At 32.6% G+C, this 19,219-nt stretch overlaps 1 protein-coding gene across 13 annotated transcripts in view; it reads right to left on the bottom strand.

Moving 5' to 3' along the window:
- The window catches only part of OtopLa (Otopetrin-like a), a 113,170-nt gene that overhangs the window by 16,454 nt on the left and 77,497 nt on the right, over positions 1-19,219 (bottom strand). For 5 of the 13 annotated variants that reach the window (XM_070110786.1, XM_070110785.1, XM_070110787.1 and 2 more), the window contains 4 exons: positions 9,324-9,431; positions 5,367-5,551; positions 3,895-4,040; positions 2,348-2,401 (listed from right to left, as the gene is read on the bottom strand). In XM_070110786.1, coding sequence (XP_069966887.1) covers positions 2,348-2,401; positions 3,895-4,040; positions 5,367-5,551; positions 9,324-9,431 — 493 coding nt within the window. The remainder of the gene's footprint in view (positions 1-2,347; positions 2,402-3,894; positions 4,041-5,366; positions 5,552-9,323; positions 9,432-19,219) is intronic. The other 8 variants (XM_070110789.1, XM_070110790.1, XM_070110791.1 and 5 more) reach the window with 3 other exon arrangements.

Here is a 19,219-nt window from a genome sequence, read left to right as displayed (position 1 = left end):
TAGTTAACTAACTGACTGTCTCACTTAGCTAAATGAATGCCTGACTTAACTGGCGCACTGCTTGCTTGGGTGGCTGCTCACGAGCAAGCTGCCATTGGCATCGCCACCATCAACGCCCGCTTGCGGCCAAACAATATTTTGCAATAAATGTGATAAATTTCAAAATTTTCGCGGCTTTTCTTGACTACTTCGCCGCCAGCATAAGTAGACACACAAACACTTCACCACAAAATATGATTGTGACAGCAGACTTGGAGCTTATTTTTTTCCTTGTTATGCATAGAAACTATATACATACATAAGTTCACATGTGTTTAGGTAAGAATATGCTTGAAAGGGGCGGAAGAAGATTTGTGGGTAGAGAAGAACTCACCTACTTACTTGCTTACAATGCGGCAGAGCAAAACTTATGTGCAAGTAAGTTTCTTTTAAGCACTTTGTTATTTGACATATGATTTTATGATATTCCAAAAGTTTATCGATATGTAAAAACTGTATTCAAACTTTCTGATGATATAATATTTAAGGCGAAATTGAGTAAGCAGTTTTAGCAGGCACGTATTGCGAGGAAGTTATACAAGTAACATTTATTACTTTTTTCTGCAACACATTATATTTAAGTAAAATAATTGCATAAAATCTTGAACCCAAAATAAATACATACTAAATTATTATTTTGTAATTTTGTAAAACGAGGCACTTCGGACGTCAAAAACCGACTTTTCTTAATTAGCCAAACATATTTTTTCAACCAAAAATGAGGCAGCTGGATTAGAAAAAAAAATTAGGTATTTTACCAAATCCACGAGTTACTGGATAAGGCTTAACTTGGTTACCACCCAGGAGTAAAAGAGGTCTAATGTTAGCCTAAGTGCGGTGACCTGTGATCTGGCGCTCACGTGCCTTCGTTTTCAACCAACCAAATTGGTTTTAAGCTTGATATCCAAAAACGGGAAATATTCACTGGAAGCCAAAACCGAAACGTACAATGAATGTGAAAGCCAATAAAAGTTCAGTTCCCTCAAATTTGACATAATTTTCATTGAGTTGGGAACAGTCGTATCGGTCGTTTTGAAGCTCGCACGGTATCCCCTTTTTTATACTCAAATAATAATGAGCTATACCTAAATCCTACACATTTTTGTGATATCATCGAAATGTCAGTTATTTCAATCAAGTTCATTTTATGGTCATGAAAAATATTTTTTTGGAATTTTCATTACAAGTTTTCGTTCGTGACACCTTCATTTGGTCATCCACTGATTCGGCTGGCGTTGAGACCAGGTAACACTATACAAGACATTTTCTGATATTAACATCAGAAAATTAAATTTAATTCATTACTTCCTAAATTCTAAACTTGTGTTACTAAAAACTCTATTTCAGAGACCAATTGTCAAAACTGTAGACATCGCGGCTTGGTACTTTTCACAAAACATAAAGCTGAACGATGACTCGGGATAGGAGGATATGTGCCTTTTTAGGAACCTAGAATAAGTAAGATTTGCAGTTTAGTAGTGGTTGTATTACAAAATATCTCGTATCATTCGATTTGATACGAGTACGCTTATATGAAATTAAGAACACGGAAAGACTTCTACCTATGTTAGTTCATTAACTTACAAAACATTTTCTTCGTTTTGAGGTTTCGACAGGGTTGTTATGCCAATACATTCAACATTAATCGGACACTCGGACATGCATTAATATTTAGATTTCCTTTGGACTGGAATCTAGAAAGACGTGCTTAGGAAGCTTATAAGGATCAAGTAAATATTTTAAACTCAAGATACAAAGTAGTTTTGAGATGGGTACAATTAGTTTATTTGAAAAATATGAGAATGCGTTTCAAGGTTTTTGAATCTTTTGTAGAATTTAAAGTAAACTGATTAAATTTTACGGAAAACTACAATAAATCGAAGAAATAGTAATGCTAATTAAACAGATAGAGAAAGAGAGATGGTGGGAGAGAGGAATAGATAAAGAGAGGAAGAGAGAGAAAGAAATATCGAGGAGACACTGAAATTATGAAAAATGTGACATGATAGCGACATAGAGAATGAAAGCCATAAAGATGTTGAAACAGAGGTGCGGTGTTGCCATTCCACACAGAGAATTGATATTTCAAGAGTTATTCAAATTATTTCTTATATGTATGTGTATGCAGGTGTTCTTACATATGTACATATATACACATATGCATATATGGCATGAGCATGTTACTAAGTATAGAAAAATATTGCTGCGGATATTATTTATTGTTATTTGCTGTTGTTGTTATTCAGTTAGTTATGTTGGTGTTTTGTAATTTGTATTGTTTTATTGTTGTTGTTGTTGTTTAGCATACCTGTAGCGACAAGGACTGGCGCACCAGATCACGTTTCTTAACCGGATAGCGCTCCTGCCGACGAACGGATTATGAAATATAAAATGCGCATTTGTTTTGTTGGCAGGATGCGTGCATGTGTATGTGGGTGTGGGTTTGTAAGTGCGCGCGTGTGTGCGCATGTGTGCAAGCAGAAATTTTTTTGTTTTATTTGTACATCATTTTAGCCAGATTATTTGTAGGCGGCAGAGTCACAGTTATATGTGTGTATATATAAGCAGCGCGTTGTTGTTGTAGCGGCAGGATTAGGCGGTAATTATAAAGCAGGAGCAAGGAATTTGATAGTCAGCCAGCCATTCAGCTCATTGGCGCGTAATGCGAATATTAGTTATTTTTTGTGTTTTTTTTGTGTTTTTTATTTGTGTTTAAGATTTTTGCATTCATTTTGCGCGTTTGAAAAGCATTTTCGACCCAGTTTTGTGATTTTTTTTTTTTTTTTGAGTAGATACCGAGTATAAATAATAGACATTAGGCCAGTTATTGTTATCATTAATATTTTTTGCACACAAAATTTTCAAGCATTTTCATTTACAGGAATCGTTGGCATGTGTGTCGACAAGTGGTGGCCATATTTTTTGCAGATTTAAATTTTTTTTTCGTTTTTTCGGATTTGTGTTGGCGTTGGTAGGCGGCGGTTGCATATATGATTTTTGTTTTATGTGGTGGATGATGATGATGAAAAGTGTTGGTAGTGGTAAAATGAAAAATAAGGATTAAAATTAACATTTACTTTTATATATGCAAAATAACAGAAAAGTTAGGGCTTGAAATTAGAAAATAGACAAATTAATAATACAAATGAACTAAGAAGACAAGAATAAAATATTAATTTTATTATGAAATATAGAATTTTTAAAAGTTTTAATAAGTTTTTTTTAATAAAATTTTTTTTTATATAATTTTTTAAATCTAGTTTTAAATTTTTTGAAATTTTATAAACATTTTTTTTTAACTCTTCTTATTTACAATAATATTTATTGTTAGTTTTTTTAAATTAAAAAAAAAAAAAAAACAATATTTAAACATAAAATCTCCCTAAAATATTCGAAAAAAAATACACAAGTATATATTATAACATTGAAACATAAATAACATTGAAATTTCAAAAAGTTCACCTGTAGCCCCCAGACTAACGCAAATAAAGCACACACAAAATCAGCACTAATGGATTTAGTAATGAAGTATAGTTAAAGTAATTACAGCCAATTAGCACACAATTACCTACAGAACCCTCAAAAGAATTTTGAAATCATAAATGCTTCAGTTTCAAATGTACTTGACTAACAAATGTATTCAGTACGTACATATGTATATATATGTACATATGTTTGTATGCAACTACATAGGGTGTGCTGGTGTGGGAACTTTTCAACGCAGTGAAAGAACCTGTGTGTCTGAAGGTTGTTGAATTGTGTAGGTGTATGTGTGTGTGCAAGGGCAATACGAATTGAGTTTTTAAAGCGTAATATCATTTAGTACTAATTGAGATAGCATATAATGACACGCACCTGATATGGACTCGGTTTGCCGCTTTTGCCAGAATCCTTGGAACCCTTCGCATCCTTCGAATCGGCTGGATCTGGTACTTTCTTCTTGGATTTTTTCTCCTTTGGTGGTGGTTTCGGTTTACTGCCGCCATTACAGCAGGAACTCTCTAAAAGTTGAGGTGGAGAAATGTAAAATTTTTAATTAGTAAACATTTTTTACTTATATTAAACATATTGTAGTTTAAAATCGGCATAATTTTAGCTAATAACATAAAAACATGTTAACTTCGGCTGTATCGAAGCTATAATACCCTTCACAAATACAAATTATTCCTTACAGGCACTTGATTTTGATCGGTCAGTTCATATGGCAGCTATGTATATGCTAAAGTGGTCCGATCTGGACAATTGGTTTGAAGATTGTATCTTTACCTTGAGCAATAATCGTTGTCAAATTTCGTGAGGATATCATGTCAAGTTTTCCACACAAGGACGTGATTATTATTTTCCAGTTTGTATGACAGCCATGTTCTATAATGTTCCGATAAGCCCGGTTTCATCAAATGAGAAGCTTCTAAGGGAGAAGAGGACGAGCGCAATATTTCTAAAGCTGAGGGATTAGTTCACGAATAGGCAGATGGGCAGACGCACAGACGGACAATTAGGAGAAGATGGCTAAATCGACTCATCACACTTATCATTTATTTATTTTCCTTCGTGGGTTAGAATTTTGGGAATTCTAATACACTCGACGGCTCTTCGATAGCATTAAACTGAAGATTGAGTTTACCGAATGAAGTTCCCTAAGGTATAAGTGGATCTCTTCGTCCTCAGTTAGCTTAGCCTTTACATAATTATGGGGATTCTAACTAGTCATTGCTCTATCGGAGTCCACACGGTAAGGTTGAGAAACTTATCGGATTTCAGTTATAAAAGGCGAGCTAGAGACATCTCAACATTTTCTTCTTGACTGTTCCACTTTTCCACGGTCAAGCTTAAAAACCTCAGAGCTCACGCTTTCAGACATCCCGGTGAGCTGCTTGGAATAGAAATAAGACGCCTCTGCAGATTTGTATTAGTCTAAAGGTGCATTGTCGACTGATTACAGAAGTTATATTTTTTAGCTTCACAAACGACTGTATATAGTACACATAGCCCAAGCGCGATCACCATCTTCAAAATCAGCTTTAGTAATAGTTTTGAAGTTGAGATTACAATTGAACTAATCTAAAAAATAGCTCAGATCTGAAGTTAAGTGAAGCAGTTTTCTGCGATTAATTCTGCTTTTTTACTGACTAGATAGCCTCTCCGTCCTACCCTATTGAATTTTATTATTTATTGATAATTCATGGGTTTTCTATAAATTATTTTCTTATCAAACTTAATTTAAAATTTTAAATTTTTAAAAAAAATAATCTTTCCACCGTTTTCTTTAAATCTTAATACTAACTCATTAGCAGTTTTAGAATATTTTTTATTTTTGTTGTACTTACCCTGCAGCAGGAAGCAAAATACATACAATAGGAAGAGTATGCTGACGCCATACAAGTACGTAAAGAATGTTTCATAGTAGAGCACTGGCAGACGGTGGGTTGTCACATCGCTAATCACATAGGCAATGCAGACAACAATCAAAATGATGGCATACACCAAACTGGTGACGATGAAAAGCGATGTCCTGTGCGACGCAAAACAGCAAAACGCAAACGAAGCAACAGCATGAAAGTATAAAAAACTTCAATTAGCAAAATACATATAAAATAAAGTTTGTTGCTAATACTTTCTCATTACTGCAAGAAAAACTAAGAGCAAAATCCGATAATTGCTTGTGTTAGTTAATGTGCACAAACCCAAAAGAATCCAATATTTGCTATTATAAAGTTGCAGACAACATTTTATAAAAATTATTTAAATATATATGATATTGTTACACAGTTATCTCTCTCTCTCTCTCTCTTTGCGTTCTAAGACCGCATGCAGTGATGCAAAAATAAAATAACAACTATATAATATAGATTTTTTAGTATAAAAGTGCAATTTTTATATTTTATATTTTACATTATTTTATTACCTTCACTTATGAGATATTTTAAGCAAATAATTCTGTGCGATTTCATATTTATTACATGAAAATTCGATCAAAACATTTTTAAAGTTTCCAGAAAATCACACACATAAATGCGAACTTTTAAATTTTTTAGTTCCAGCTGTGATTTCTACTAGGAACCAAGTAATCACCTGAATTCACTAAGAACTATTAGTCCATAATTATTTTTAGAGTTTTCATTATATATATTAAATTGCTTAGGAACCTTTCTTTATTAAAATTATTGATATAAAAAATATATATTTTATAGAGAGGGAACGTAACACAGTATTGTTTTCAACCAACTTTCATTTACCCCAAGTGATTTGCATCACCTATAATATTATATTTATTTATGAGCTTTCAAATCTATAAATATCACATTACTGCTTTGAACTCTCACCAAGCCGTTTAGAGTAATTGAGTTGCTTTTCAAGAGAAAACTATCATATCAGCTATCAGAAACTCTACGAGTTTTTTTTATAATCAAGAATGATTATTTATAATAATATAATAATTATTATTTTCATAGCTTGCGAGAAGCTATGTCCAGAGCCATATAGATATAATAAAAAGATAATGAAACTGTCAAACTTGTCATTTCTCTATTTTCGTTAACGAAGTCATGATCTAATAAGTTTTGCCCTCAAACAAACGTCGGAAAAAGTAAAGAGAAGAACAGGTTTAATAATTTTATCTATTATGCTTGCACATTATTTAGAATTTCATCAAATATAATAAATAACTTACAGAACCATGTTTACTATCACGACAAATACTTATAACTTTACACTTACTTAACCCCTGAGCTTCTAGTGACTGAAATATTTACATATGAGTATATATTTTTAGTTTGGAATAAAGAGCAAAAAGCAATGAAGACTCCTCCTTTAAACCAATTCTATAAAGTAATTAATGAAATTTGATTAAGTTAAAGTTTTATGTTAAACTACTTGCCCCAGGCAAAAATCTTAACGATCGAAAATTGTCGAAGTTGTATATATGTAGGAAAGTGAGGTTGAAACATCCACGCACTTCCTCTTCATTGCCAAGCGTTTGCAAGACTAAGGTTGAGACATCTCGGCGAACCAAAGATATACCCTAAACTGATATTAGCTGCTCTAATAAAATTTCTAATAGGCTCAAGGCATTTGTCGAATTATTAGAGTGTTCGAGATCGATATATATGAGTTTTGGATTTTACAACGGATTACCAGTCTAAGCTATTCAAGTGTTAACGCTTGTTAGCGCTTGTACCAGGAGTGACCTTTTACCCTAAGCTAATCTAATTGTTGGCCAAATAAGTTATACCAAACCTGTCAGTTATATTCCTATGAATTCTAAAATTTTAGGCTATTATACAAGAGTGGATTTATTTTAATAAAATCTGATTACGAGCAGACAGAAGCACTTTATAGGTGCAGTTGTATTTACTTTTCATTAAAGACTGCTCATCGCATATTATAAATATGTGATCTGTATGTAATTATATATTTATACAAGTATATAAATTTTATTTGAAAAATGCTGCGGAGAGTAGCAGAAATCAAGATGCTTTTTGGAGTTCCCAAAAAAAATCGGAAGTTTCAGTCAAAAGGTATTCAAGGCAATCTAAACTAACGTAGAATTTTCTAACCTGACGATTGAGAGGAATCGAAGAACACTGTGTAGACAAAATTCATTATTCTTCTAATTTATTGTTAGTTAGCATCATCATATCAATGACGCTGAACTCAACAGAGTGGTAGGAAAAAAGTTGTGTTAAACAATATTTATAATATTGAGTCCTCCTTATACTGAGGAATAAGGAGTAAATTATTACAAAGTATCCGCTTTGATTTATACGCATCTAAATTACTTAGTTGTTTATTTCCCAAAAAGCATTATATTTATTTATTCTTATAATTCAGATTTTATGTGTATAGTATTCACGGCATCCAGTGTATTGCATTATTTCACATAAACGTTTTATTTACAAGTTCACAACATTATATTTCTTGAGAATAGCAAACATAATACAAAGTTTTCAAGTTTTGTTTTATTAATTTCTCTGTTTTGTGTGCTCTTATTCTTGTTTTTCATAGCAGCATCCTCTTTTGTTGTTTGAGTATGCTTAAGTATAAAATTTCAAATTTATGCAGTCAAGGTCTCTTCGGCCTTAAACTCATTTGCCTCAAGTTTTCTATGCTTCATGCAGTAAAGTTTTGGAAATATTTTAATAAAACTTTTGATTTTTTGGAATATAAATATGATATGGAGGCCCCTAAAAACCACTGCTAAGTATTTATATAATTGTTTGGTCGTTTTTCACTTAAAGTCTAAAAATTGAATTTTTCAAAAATCGCTTCTCGGAATATGCACATCTCAAAGTGTTAGCATAATTTGCACAAGTGGAAATTTTTTGAATTTTGAATGAAAAAATATGAGCTCTCAAACAGATCAAGTAACATAAATTTGGGCACTAATTAAATGCAAAACATAAATGCCGGCACGCGTGAGAACACTTCAATGAAATCTTTAAAAAAAAAGTTTTAGAGAATTGTTTACAAAAATCAAAAAAATTAGAAATGGAAAAGTAATTTTGTGATGCACACGCCATGTTGCAAACAAAATTTTAATATTGTTTTTGCATGATTTTAGATTCCTTTTATGTGAATATTTCCAAAAATTTATTAATTTTCAATTATTTTTTATGGGATTTCGTACTTCTCTCTAATACCCTTCCATACGTAATTGATTTGGCCACTTGTTGGACGCTAAACGGCATCCCACAAGCAATTATCCATAACGCTGCGAATAAAAGCCGAGGGCCATTGCCATAAAATTATGTCTGTTGGTTATATTTAATAATGTAAACACGTACGCTTGGGGCGGCAGCGGCCTCTCGGGTCGGCATTATGCCTTTGTTGGTGCCAAAACCAAAACAAATATTATATTATTTTGTGTTTAAGCACTTTTAATTTTTTGTAGCAGTTGGTTAAGCTAACTTTTGTTTTATGTATTTTGGCTACGCTCACTTGAGTGCATGGCGTATGAGCAACTTTTTATGTGGTTTGTTATAATATAAGCGAATTAAACCTTCGTTATATGTAAAAAGTAAATATTTATAATTTTTTCATGTATATAAAAAATTATTTAACTTTTTTTTATATTTTTTATACTCGTTCAGTTAGTTAAGGTAGCAAAGTAAGAGTTTTTTTAACTATAACCATAAGACTACTTAAAAGCTGGTCTCTTACCACCACCACATACTAACCAAGCATATCCTGCTTTCTTTTGTTTTCAATACAATCAAGTATTGTAAAACTTTGTTGTTCAAAAAAAAATTACTTGTTTAGTATACCTATTCGATATTGTTAATTACCATAGCTCAATTGGTCCGGTTATTATGTTAGTTTGATAAGTGCCATGCACGGTGATTTTAGCTGGTAGAAAGCTTCGATTTGGATTTGGCTTTATTGAATAGCAAACCCTGGAACAATAACAATTTTCCCAAAATTAATTTATATTCAATTGTCAGCGATTTCACTCAAATTGGAAATTGTGCTGTACACAATATGAAATACATACATACTTTTGACTGACAGGGATTATTATAAAGCACAAAAAATATTTTGCTTCGGATAATATTACAGTGGGATGGAGTAAACTGTAGGAAAGCACGAATGGAATTAGTGAATTTTATTTTAGGCATAAAACGGGAGCTTCATTTGTGTGTTGCTTTGTGTACATAGATTTACAATTTTATGTAAAAAAAAAGTTGAAAGCCAACGCTAAAAATGTATGTGTGGGTATGTTAGTAGCTGGGAAATATAAATACTTGTATAAATAAAATCATATTCAATTGCAAAATTTAAAAGCTTTTTCTTCGCAAGTCTGGCAAATTCAAGCATATATCTGTATGTTTATGAAGCGAATATTAAAAAATGTAATTTACTCAATAATATCCTATTCATATTAGCAGCAATAGTTCAAAAAAGAAAGCAATAAATTAAATATGTCATATTTTGAAAAAAAAATTAAACAAAAAAATATATTTTTAAACAAAATAATAAAATACAATATTTATAAACAAAAAATAAAAAAATATCATACAAAAAATTAATTCATCAATTAAACTGCAGCGTTGGTACTTTTACTCCTGCAATAACCACTTAAGCCTCTTATTGCAAGTACGTTCAGCAAAATATGGGCGGAAAGCTCAATAGTTTAGATTTTATTCCCAAAAAAATGTGTATAAAGGAATATCGACACATAAAATACAAAGTTTCATGGATAGTATATACTTTTTACACAACTTTAATTCTTTCTTGTACATACGACCTGCTTTGAATCAATAAAAACTGGCATCGAAGTGAAATTTTGATTACACTCAACAAAGGAGTGAATTAAATGCTCGTTAAAAATGAAAATTGGTACAGAATTGTGATGATAGATTGATGATAGAGATGTACCAATGTAATTATTACTAGAGTATGTAAGATTTTCGAAAAAGACCGCTAATAGTGACAACAGAAAATATATTTTCTATATCTGTTGTAATTTTTTTCTAAATTATCTTTTGGTAAACCTTTCGCTTTTCAGACAGTAGTCAAAGCATTGGTTCTGATAAGATGCTAATCGTAAAATTTTCACAAGTGTATCTATCGATTTATCATATTTGGTTCTTTTACAAACTCTATATAAGAATCAAAAATATTTTTCTTTTGCTGATTCTGAACAAGCTAATATTATTTAAAATATGGTCCAAACTTGCCTATTCAATCATTGTTTCTTTATACTTAATATTCTAGTTACCAGGAATAAAGGCAGCTGAAAAATCATAAATTTGTGCCAGAATATATGCTAGTACTTAATACTCAATATTTATACTTCGAAGATAGCATTAGAATTTAAAATATTTATAGAAAAATATATGGACGAAATTATCAACGAATTACGTTTAGAATAAAATTTTGGTTCAGCCTTATAAAAAAAAGCATATTTGTTTAAAGCTGCCAAAGTCATATTAACCTTTAGAAGGCACGCTGGCGTAAAAGAAACTGTTTCCCTTTGACGGAAGATTTCTTAAAATCAATAAAAGTTAAATAATATCATGGATATTTTATAGCTGTTTTCTTAGGCTAAATACAAAAAGACTATTCATTTTAAAACTATATTTTTTTTTAAATTTGAATTTGGGCGCAATTTACCCCACCGTGTCGATCACGTCAAATAAAACATGTGTGTCATCCGAAGGTCAATCGAAATATGAGCGAAAAAAGCAGTCTTCCTTTTAAGGCGAGAAAAGTTGTAATAACCACGCCCACCTTACAAGTACTGAAGCTATATAATTATTATAATGAGGAAAGATTGATTGTTTCTTTGTTTGTTAGATTAGAATCGGATCTGAAACTACGTCACAGTTTCAAAAAATTATTTCACGGTTGGCAAGCTACTGGTACACTTTCTCCGGTGAACATAGGCTATATTATATTTTGTTAGAGATCCTTACTATAACGCCGGTAATGTAACCCAAGGTGTAAAAAATAATTCCTTATATGACAAGCGCTGCGAATACTATTATATTATAGAACAAAATAATGTACTACGACTTTGTAGAACGTATAATTATTTACAAAAAATGCCGCCTTAGCACATATCTAACCGTTATAGTTAGGTTAGGATAAGTGTTGTTTATTTTAAAAAATAATATATTAATTAAAATGCCGCTACAGTAAAAGCTCTTTATTTGTACCTTAGTATTAATCCTTATCAAAATTAATTACTTCGTATTCAAACCTGATTCAATGCCTTTACATAGATTTTTGAATTATTCGATTCGGAAGATATCACGAATTTAAAAATGTAAGTATTAGAAAAATCGCGTGCTGAGCGGCGACCAGTTTCGCTACACGATGTAGGACAGGATGTAGGAGTCAATGCCATGAAATAAAGTGCAGCGCGGTTCACTTGCCTACAATTGGCTACCTACGAAGCAGTCGTGTGCTTAATTGAATATAAATAATATCAAAAGCTCGATGCTTAAATCTTATCATTTATTGTAACTTAATAAGTAATGTAAAAGTTGTTTTCGAAATTTATTAAAAAGTGAAATCATTTGTATTCAAATAATCACTTTCGGTGAATACTTCAAGGAATTTTTTGTTCTGTTTTTTGCTTTATTATTTTCGAATGAACAAAAATCAAACAAATCAAATTCGCTTTAAAACAAATAAATATCACATACCACTCACATACGTTATATGCTTATGAATATACCATATATAAATTTTTTATTTATACTTGCAATTATTTTGTGATTGTGCAACTCATTGCACAGTGAAATGAATTCAAAGCAAGGATTTGCATATTTTCATCTATTTGCACCAGCGTAAATATGTATTTGAAAATACATATGTACTTATGTATGTATGAAAATACATATGTACGTATTCCCAAGAACATTCACACAAAACTAACGGGTATTTTATATTTTTGTCGCACAACCATTTTGGCCGCTCGCACACTCATCAAGCATTTAAGTGCATTGCAACAAAATGGAAAACAACTTGACTACTGTTTGTGTATTGTAATGCTGAAAGCAACAAATATTTACACCAACAACCCCCACTTGCGCCGTCCACCCGATTGCCACCCACTCACACAACTATTCAACCATTATTATCATCATCACCAGCATCAGCACCAATCATAGCGCTGTATAGCAACTGTAAAGCGAGCCCACAGATTCTTGAGGCAGGTTAAAATATGCACAAGAGGAGCGACCCAATTCTGCAGCGGCGTTCTTATTATGCGCAAGCGCAGCCAGCTCCCCGGAAACGTACAGCCTGAAACTAAAAAACACCTACAAATCGTTGTGCTGCAGCGCAGCGTTGGGTGAGCGTGCTGACGAGCTGGTTGAATGGCAGTTGGATTATTGGTGCGTCGCCAGCCCCTGGTTTCTCCTCAAATATTGCATTAAGCCAAGTGCACCGCGCTCGAATACACAAAATATCATCCAGTTTGCGGCAACGTCGAATGAAAATATTCCATTTCCACACTCTTTTGTAGAAGGATGCGCTTGAAAGGCAGCCAATGAAATATTCTGGTGATTTTTGTTTGTGTGGGGTTTTTGAGTTGCATATTTTATGATGACATGTCATTAAAATTATATTTTACTTTTAATATTTTTATTTCTAGTTTGAATTCGGGGCTTCACCACTTACAATTGGTAAATTCGAAATTAAGTAATTGGAAAAATACAATCTCTGAAATTGAAAGCATCATCCAAGTATAGAGACATTTTTTTTAAATTTAAGTAAAGAAAATTTATTATTAAAATCAAGTCTAAAAGACGAAAATATGTATCACGAAAGAAACCTATTTTTGTTAGAATTAGCTGTATAGATCTACATATACTAAACGTGTTGGTTTGCTTCCAATTTCGAAACAGCGTTTAGTTTATTCAGGCTCTGATTTGCTTTCAAGTTCTGAGTTTCCAAAACCAAATTCTTTTAATAAATCTCCCACCAATTACAATATGCAAAATATATTGAGATAAACTCTCCCCTTTCCTAACTTTTTATGCTACAATTCACGCTTATATAGTACTAAAAAGAACATCTGCTTTCAAGAAGATTTCGGTTGTTTCACATCTAACAAAGTCTTCACTAGCTTCACATCTAGATTTCTCTGGTACACATTTCAACATATCGAGAGCGACCATTCCTCCTTCTCCTAATTTCGTAAAATATCTGACTATCACCTTTCAAAATATGAGTATCTTTATGTGAGGTTACTTGCAAGAGCAGCAAGTGCACCGCTTTTTTAAAGTCTGTCGTCCTTCTGTAAGTAGAATACGGCTGACTGCTGTGGTCAGGTGGAAGTTAGCTTATTTTAAAGGAAACTTGGTTCCACGTTCGAACTAACCACGATTCAGCAACACTACACAACGAACTATTTCCCTTCGCTGCCATAAGTATGTTGAAAGAGAGAGAGAGAGCTAGAACAGCTGCTTCAACGCTACTCATCAACAGTAGTTCATAAAAAGTAAAAGCGAACTGTATTTATTTTCAAATAGACCAATTGCGACTCGCGCCGTCACGCATTTTTCACTACTGCCTATAGCATACCATATATTCTCAGTAGCTCCTTAGAGCTATCATGGTCGAGCTATTTAGCTCCAGCTTCTTTATAAAACGAATGCGATGATATTATGACCGTTAACATATTTTTACTAGTACAAAATTGTCCTCGATATAATTAATCGTAAATCTATGTATATATATACCATTCATATTAGTTACAAAATTGTCGACTTATCGCAAAAGTGCGAAATATATACTATTTTCGATTCGCCAATTCTCTACTTGTTTTCTTTCCGCGCCGCTCTCTTGTATAAAAAATTACATGTAAAAGTGCCAAACAAGTTTAAAGTAGTATATGTGCTATCTTCAATGCTACCAAGTTTTCTTTTACGCATTTCAGACCAGTTTTGACATTATATATGACACAAATGACAATTTACACTCAAAAATTAAAATGCAAAAATTTTTTGTTATTGGTTTTCAAAAATTTAAGATTCGAAATAAATTATAGAAAATTTTATTTTTTTTTTAGAAAAGACTAGACTTTTACCCATATGTTTCTTTTTTTCGTTACAAAGAGTTTCTCAGTCAAAGCAAAAATATAATTGTGGATGCGTTAGAGCACTTGTTAGGGCTTGCAACCCTTCGCAACCCTCACATTGTACAATTTGTTCGATTCACTACTCTCCAAAGCTTGTCGAATCAAAGACTTTAATATGGAAGTGTAGAAAGCTATTTACTAGCGGTTATTTTGAACAAGTGAGCTGCTTCTCAAAGTGATTTAAACTGAAAATTTGCGAAAAAAAAACTTCACCACCAAATATTTCCCAACATTGAAAGAGTGAGAGGCATATATTTAGAAGCAGTTGGCTATAAAATTATTGAATTGGGAAAAAGAATCAAATGCTATATTCCTGTTTTCACCCTTCTTCCGCTACTTTCCGAACCTAAACGAAGCCCTCTGCTTATAATAGGGTTAGAAATAGGCTTTGGCACAAAGCAAGTTGCACATTCATATCTTTAATAACATAATACCATATATGTGTTATACATATAGTGTTTACAAGTATATATATTTTTCGAAAAAATCGAGCAAAATCCTTAGATAAACTTGTTAGCAACTGATTTATGTAAATTTTAAATAATATATATGATCACTTGTACTTTAAATGAATCGTGTCCCATTTGTCATACACATCATGCAAGTATGTGTGTATTTTTTCTTCCTTTCCCTCACTCGTGCAACAACTTCGCAAACTGTAGAACACACTTCATTAGTTGTCACCTAAAATGTAGAGAGTAATAACTGATTTCTAACATTTCTGCACACTCGACCTCCCCCATAGATGGTAGCCTCGGTAGCACTTATGCAAATATGCAAACTTTTTCACATACTTCACTAAAAAAAAAAAGTTATCCAACAACAAAAACAAATATTAGAAATATGCATCTTTCACCTCCACCCTCTAACTCTGCCAGCCAGTAGCTTATGACATTATTTAACTTGATTCCTCACGCTTTATTCTGATTTGCTTTGGGGCATTCACAAGCATTCCTATGCGATGCTAACTCTTCGTTGCGCAACGTCCAACATGGTGCCACCTTCCACATACCCCCAGAAGTTGGTTGCCCGTTAGCTGCTGTTGCACGTACATCGACAAGTGTCCAACGACATACATGCAACATGCAGACACTCACAAACACACATATACGAATATATGCCTAAGCATGCTTGTAGAGGATTCAACATCCAAATCCGTCAGTCACTCAGTCAGCGTGCCCTCGTTGCATGCAGCTTGCTTGCGCGCTACACTATGCGCGCCTCAATGTGACAATGTGCAACTTGATGTTGCAAGTAATTCATCAATTTCATTGCATTCTTTATTTTACTGCCTTCTATGTAATGTCTTTTTTTATTTTTCGCCCCCTTTGCTCTCTTCGTCTCACCATTGGTTCGCCTGCAGCTTGGTCGCGTAATCCCATGCCGGATTCACAGTTATTCCAGCAGGAATGTCATTTTTATAGCATAGTCTGTGTGCACTGTTCTTGTTGTTGTTGTCACTAATACAATAAGGTTCATGTTCGCAGCCATGATTTCCTTGTAAATGTCGCGTTGACAAGTCGTTCATGACTGAGTGCGAAAATTGTTGGAGTGTGCAAATTGTTTGTTAACATTGTTTGTGTTTACCCTAATGCTATGCAAATATATGTATGTTTGTCAGCTGAAAGCTTTATGTATATTATACATGTTTGATAATAATTTTGCTGAAAAAAACTTTTGAGCTCTGGATAAAATCCGTTTCCAGTTAAAGCTGCCTTTTTATATCCTAAACAGGGTATATTATCTCAACTTTAGAAATATCGATCTCAAATTTTGCATCCATTATTTTCTCTCCAAGAGGCTGCTTATTTGTTGGAAGCGCTGATATCGGACCACTATAGCATATAGCTGCCATACCAACTTAACTATCAAAATCAAGTTCTTGTATGGAAAAATTTTTTCATTTGACAAGCTATCTTTACGAAATTTAGCATGGTTTATTTTCTAAGGCAACGCTATAATATCAGAAATTTTTTTTTAGAGCGGATCACTATAGCCAACAGCTGCTATACAAACAAATCGGGTATTATACCTACGGAGCAACCGTTTAATTCTTAGTTTTTGCCGATCGTAGCTCGTAATCTCAAAATGAAATTTATATAGATCAGGATTTAGTTTATTTAGATTGATGACATTCGCAATCCTTTAAGCTCTTTCTTTATTATACCTAAGCTCTTAGCTTCAATAGCGAGCAATTATTTCATATTTGATACCACTAGTCCTCCAATGAAACTGCACGTTATTGAAATACGAAAAGCCAAACATTATAGTCCATATTTAACTACATACTCACTTCGTCGAAAGAAAGGCTTATGTTTAGAATTATTTACACTAGTTTAAGTTTCTTTTCTAATAATGTCAAGATCAGAAATACTATCTTATCTAACTTTTGCACTTGTCATCTGTCTTTCATCATTTATTCCCTTTTAATTATCTTTGTTTATGAATATTTAAAGTTCTTCTCTGATTGTAACTCGGTGCTGATTGTAATCGTCTCTGGTTTGGCGCTAAGCAAATTAATTAAATTAATTATTTAACAGCTTATGTTACAACAAACTGTTCTGTAAACTCAGGCTCCCACGACATCTCGCTATGCTAATGCATAAATAAAATCTGACCAGTTCTTTAAAAGCAAGCAAAGTTTAAAATCAAACCTGAATTTTTATAGCTAAAGATCTTAGTCTTTGTGATCTGTGTGCCCAAAGTTATTTAGAATGACTTACGTAGCAGAATCCTTTTTTGATTGGCCATTTGTCTACTCAAAAATTGACTTTTAAAAGCAACAATAAAGTTATCGAGTTAAATTATTACAAGAGATTATGCGGATACCTCAATAAAGTGGTATAACCGCTGTCTTCAATGCTATCAATTTTTGTTTTGCACATTTTAGACCAGTCAAACCATTGTGAATGGCTTATATAACAAACGACTATCAAAAATGAAAACACAAACAATTTTTATGATTGGTTTTCAAAACATAAGATTTTAAATATAATATTGTTGTTTGAAAAGCAAAAACGCAAAACTCGAAACTAAGAGGTTACCAAAATATTTTTTGCCGCAGAAAGAAAAATTTCTGTATTAAGGCAGAAGCGCAACAAAGCGTCAGAGTACATGTTAGCACAGGGTTGCAATGCTAGTACTGCCACTTTATTTGAACAACTGGTTTAGTTTGTTTCATGCACTACTCTGCAAAGCTTGGGGATTTAAAGACAGTTGGAGAGCATATAATGTTACGACATCAGTGCTATTAGAATATACCATATAAATACTATCAGGAGACTAATGTGGAATTATTTGCGATAATTAAGAAACCCACCCCTGCTTCTCGACATAGTGTACAGGATTATTCCTGAGATGGCAAACTTTTAACGTGTAAATATCAAGGTAGTTTCGGTTACTGTAAATTCGTTAAGTGCGGTGATTGACTAAATATTTTTGACCAGTAATTATGTCGTACTTATTTTGTATATTAGTAGAAGCATTTGCTACTTTTTTTTATATGAAAAGCTTTATATTATAATTTATGGTTTCTTTTTCTAAAATAGCTGTAAAATAGATTTTATTACCACAAAAAAAAGTATAGAATTAATCAAACTCTATTATGACTGCTATAAAATGTACATTTCTTGGTAATGACTATAGATTATAGAGCAATATTGGTATTTTATGATTTACTTATAAAACCACATATAAAATTTCTATTTCTATATTATTTATTTATTTTAATCTATATAAATAAAACTGAACCTTTTGCAAGTTAGCTATCAGCCTTAAGCTCCGTTATTAAACTTATAAGAAATTAAACGATTTTTTAATCAAACATTTTTAGTGATATTTGACACTCTGCATCATCCTCCCATCCCTCATCTGAGAGAATTATAGCTTAGACAGGGTTCACACAGAAAACCTTTGTTTGCTCATTAACGGGAAATTTTTAAATTGACGAACATATTGTACAAATTCATATGAATTTTTAAATTAAAAGGAGTCACTGTTATGAGCACCAAGTTTTTTGGCCGAACACGAGCATCTAGTGCTTTTCGTGTTTCCTCATCGTCCCTCCCCTGCAAACGATGAGTTTCCGGAACAAAAGTCTTCGTGTACGAACACAGTCTTACTCTTCCTAAATGCTATGAGCTCTTTCAGGAGCGATAGACGCTCATATGAAATTTATTGCATAATTTTGAGGAGATAATTGAAATCCGCTGAATATATAAAGTTATAAAAAATATTTTTTTTTGTTTTAATTGGTAGCAGTAACGAAGTGTTTCTGTTGCGCATCTGTTGCCTCCGAAAATCCCTATGCGTTAAGTTTGAAACTATTGAACAGAGTATACTAAGTTTACTACGAAGTTTGTAACACCCAGAAGGAAACTTCGGAGATCTATAAAGTATATATGTACAATATATAAATAATCAGCAGAACGAGATGTGATGATTTAGCCATGACCGTCTGTCTGTCCGTTTGTCTGTATATACGCGAACTAGTCCCTCATGAAGCTGCTCATTTGTCGGAGTCGCCGATATCGGACCACCATATCATAAAGCTGTTATATAAACTGAACGATCGGAATCAAATGCTTGTAA

This window comes from Bactrocera oleae, chromosome 5 (genome assembly GCF_042242935.1).
Source record: "Bactrocera oleae isolate idBacOlea1 chromosome 5, idBacOlea1, whole genome shotgun sequence".
In the NCBI taxonomy this organism is placed as follows: domain Eukaryota; kingdom Metazoa; phylum Arthropoda; class Insecta; order Diptera; family Tephritidae; genus Bactrocera; species Bactrocera oleae.
This window is presented reverse-complemented; position numbering and strand designations above follow the sequence as displayed.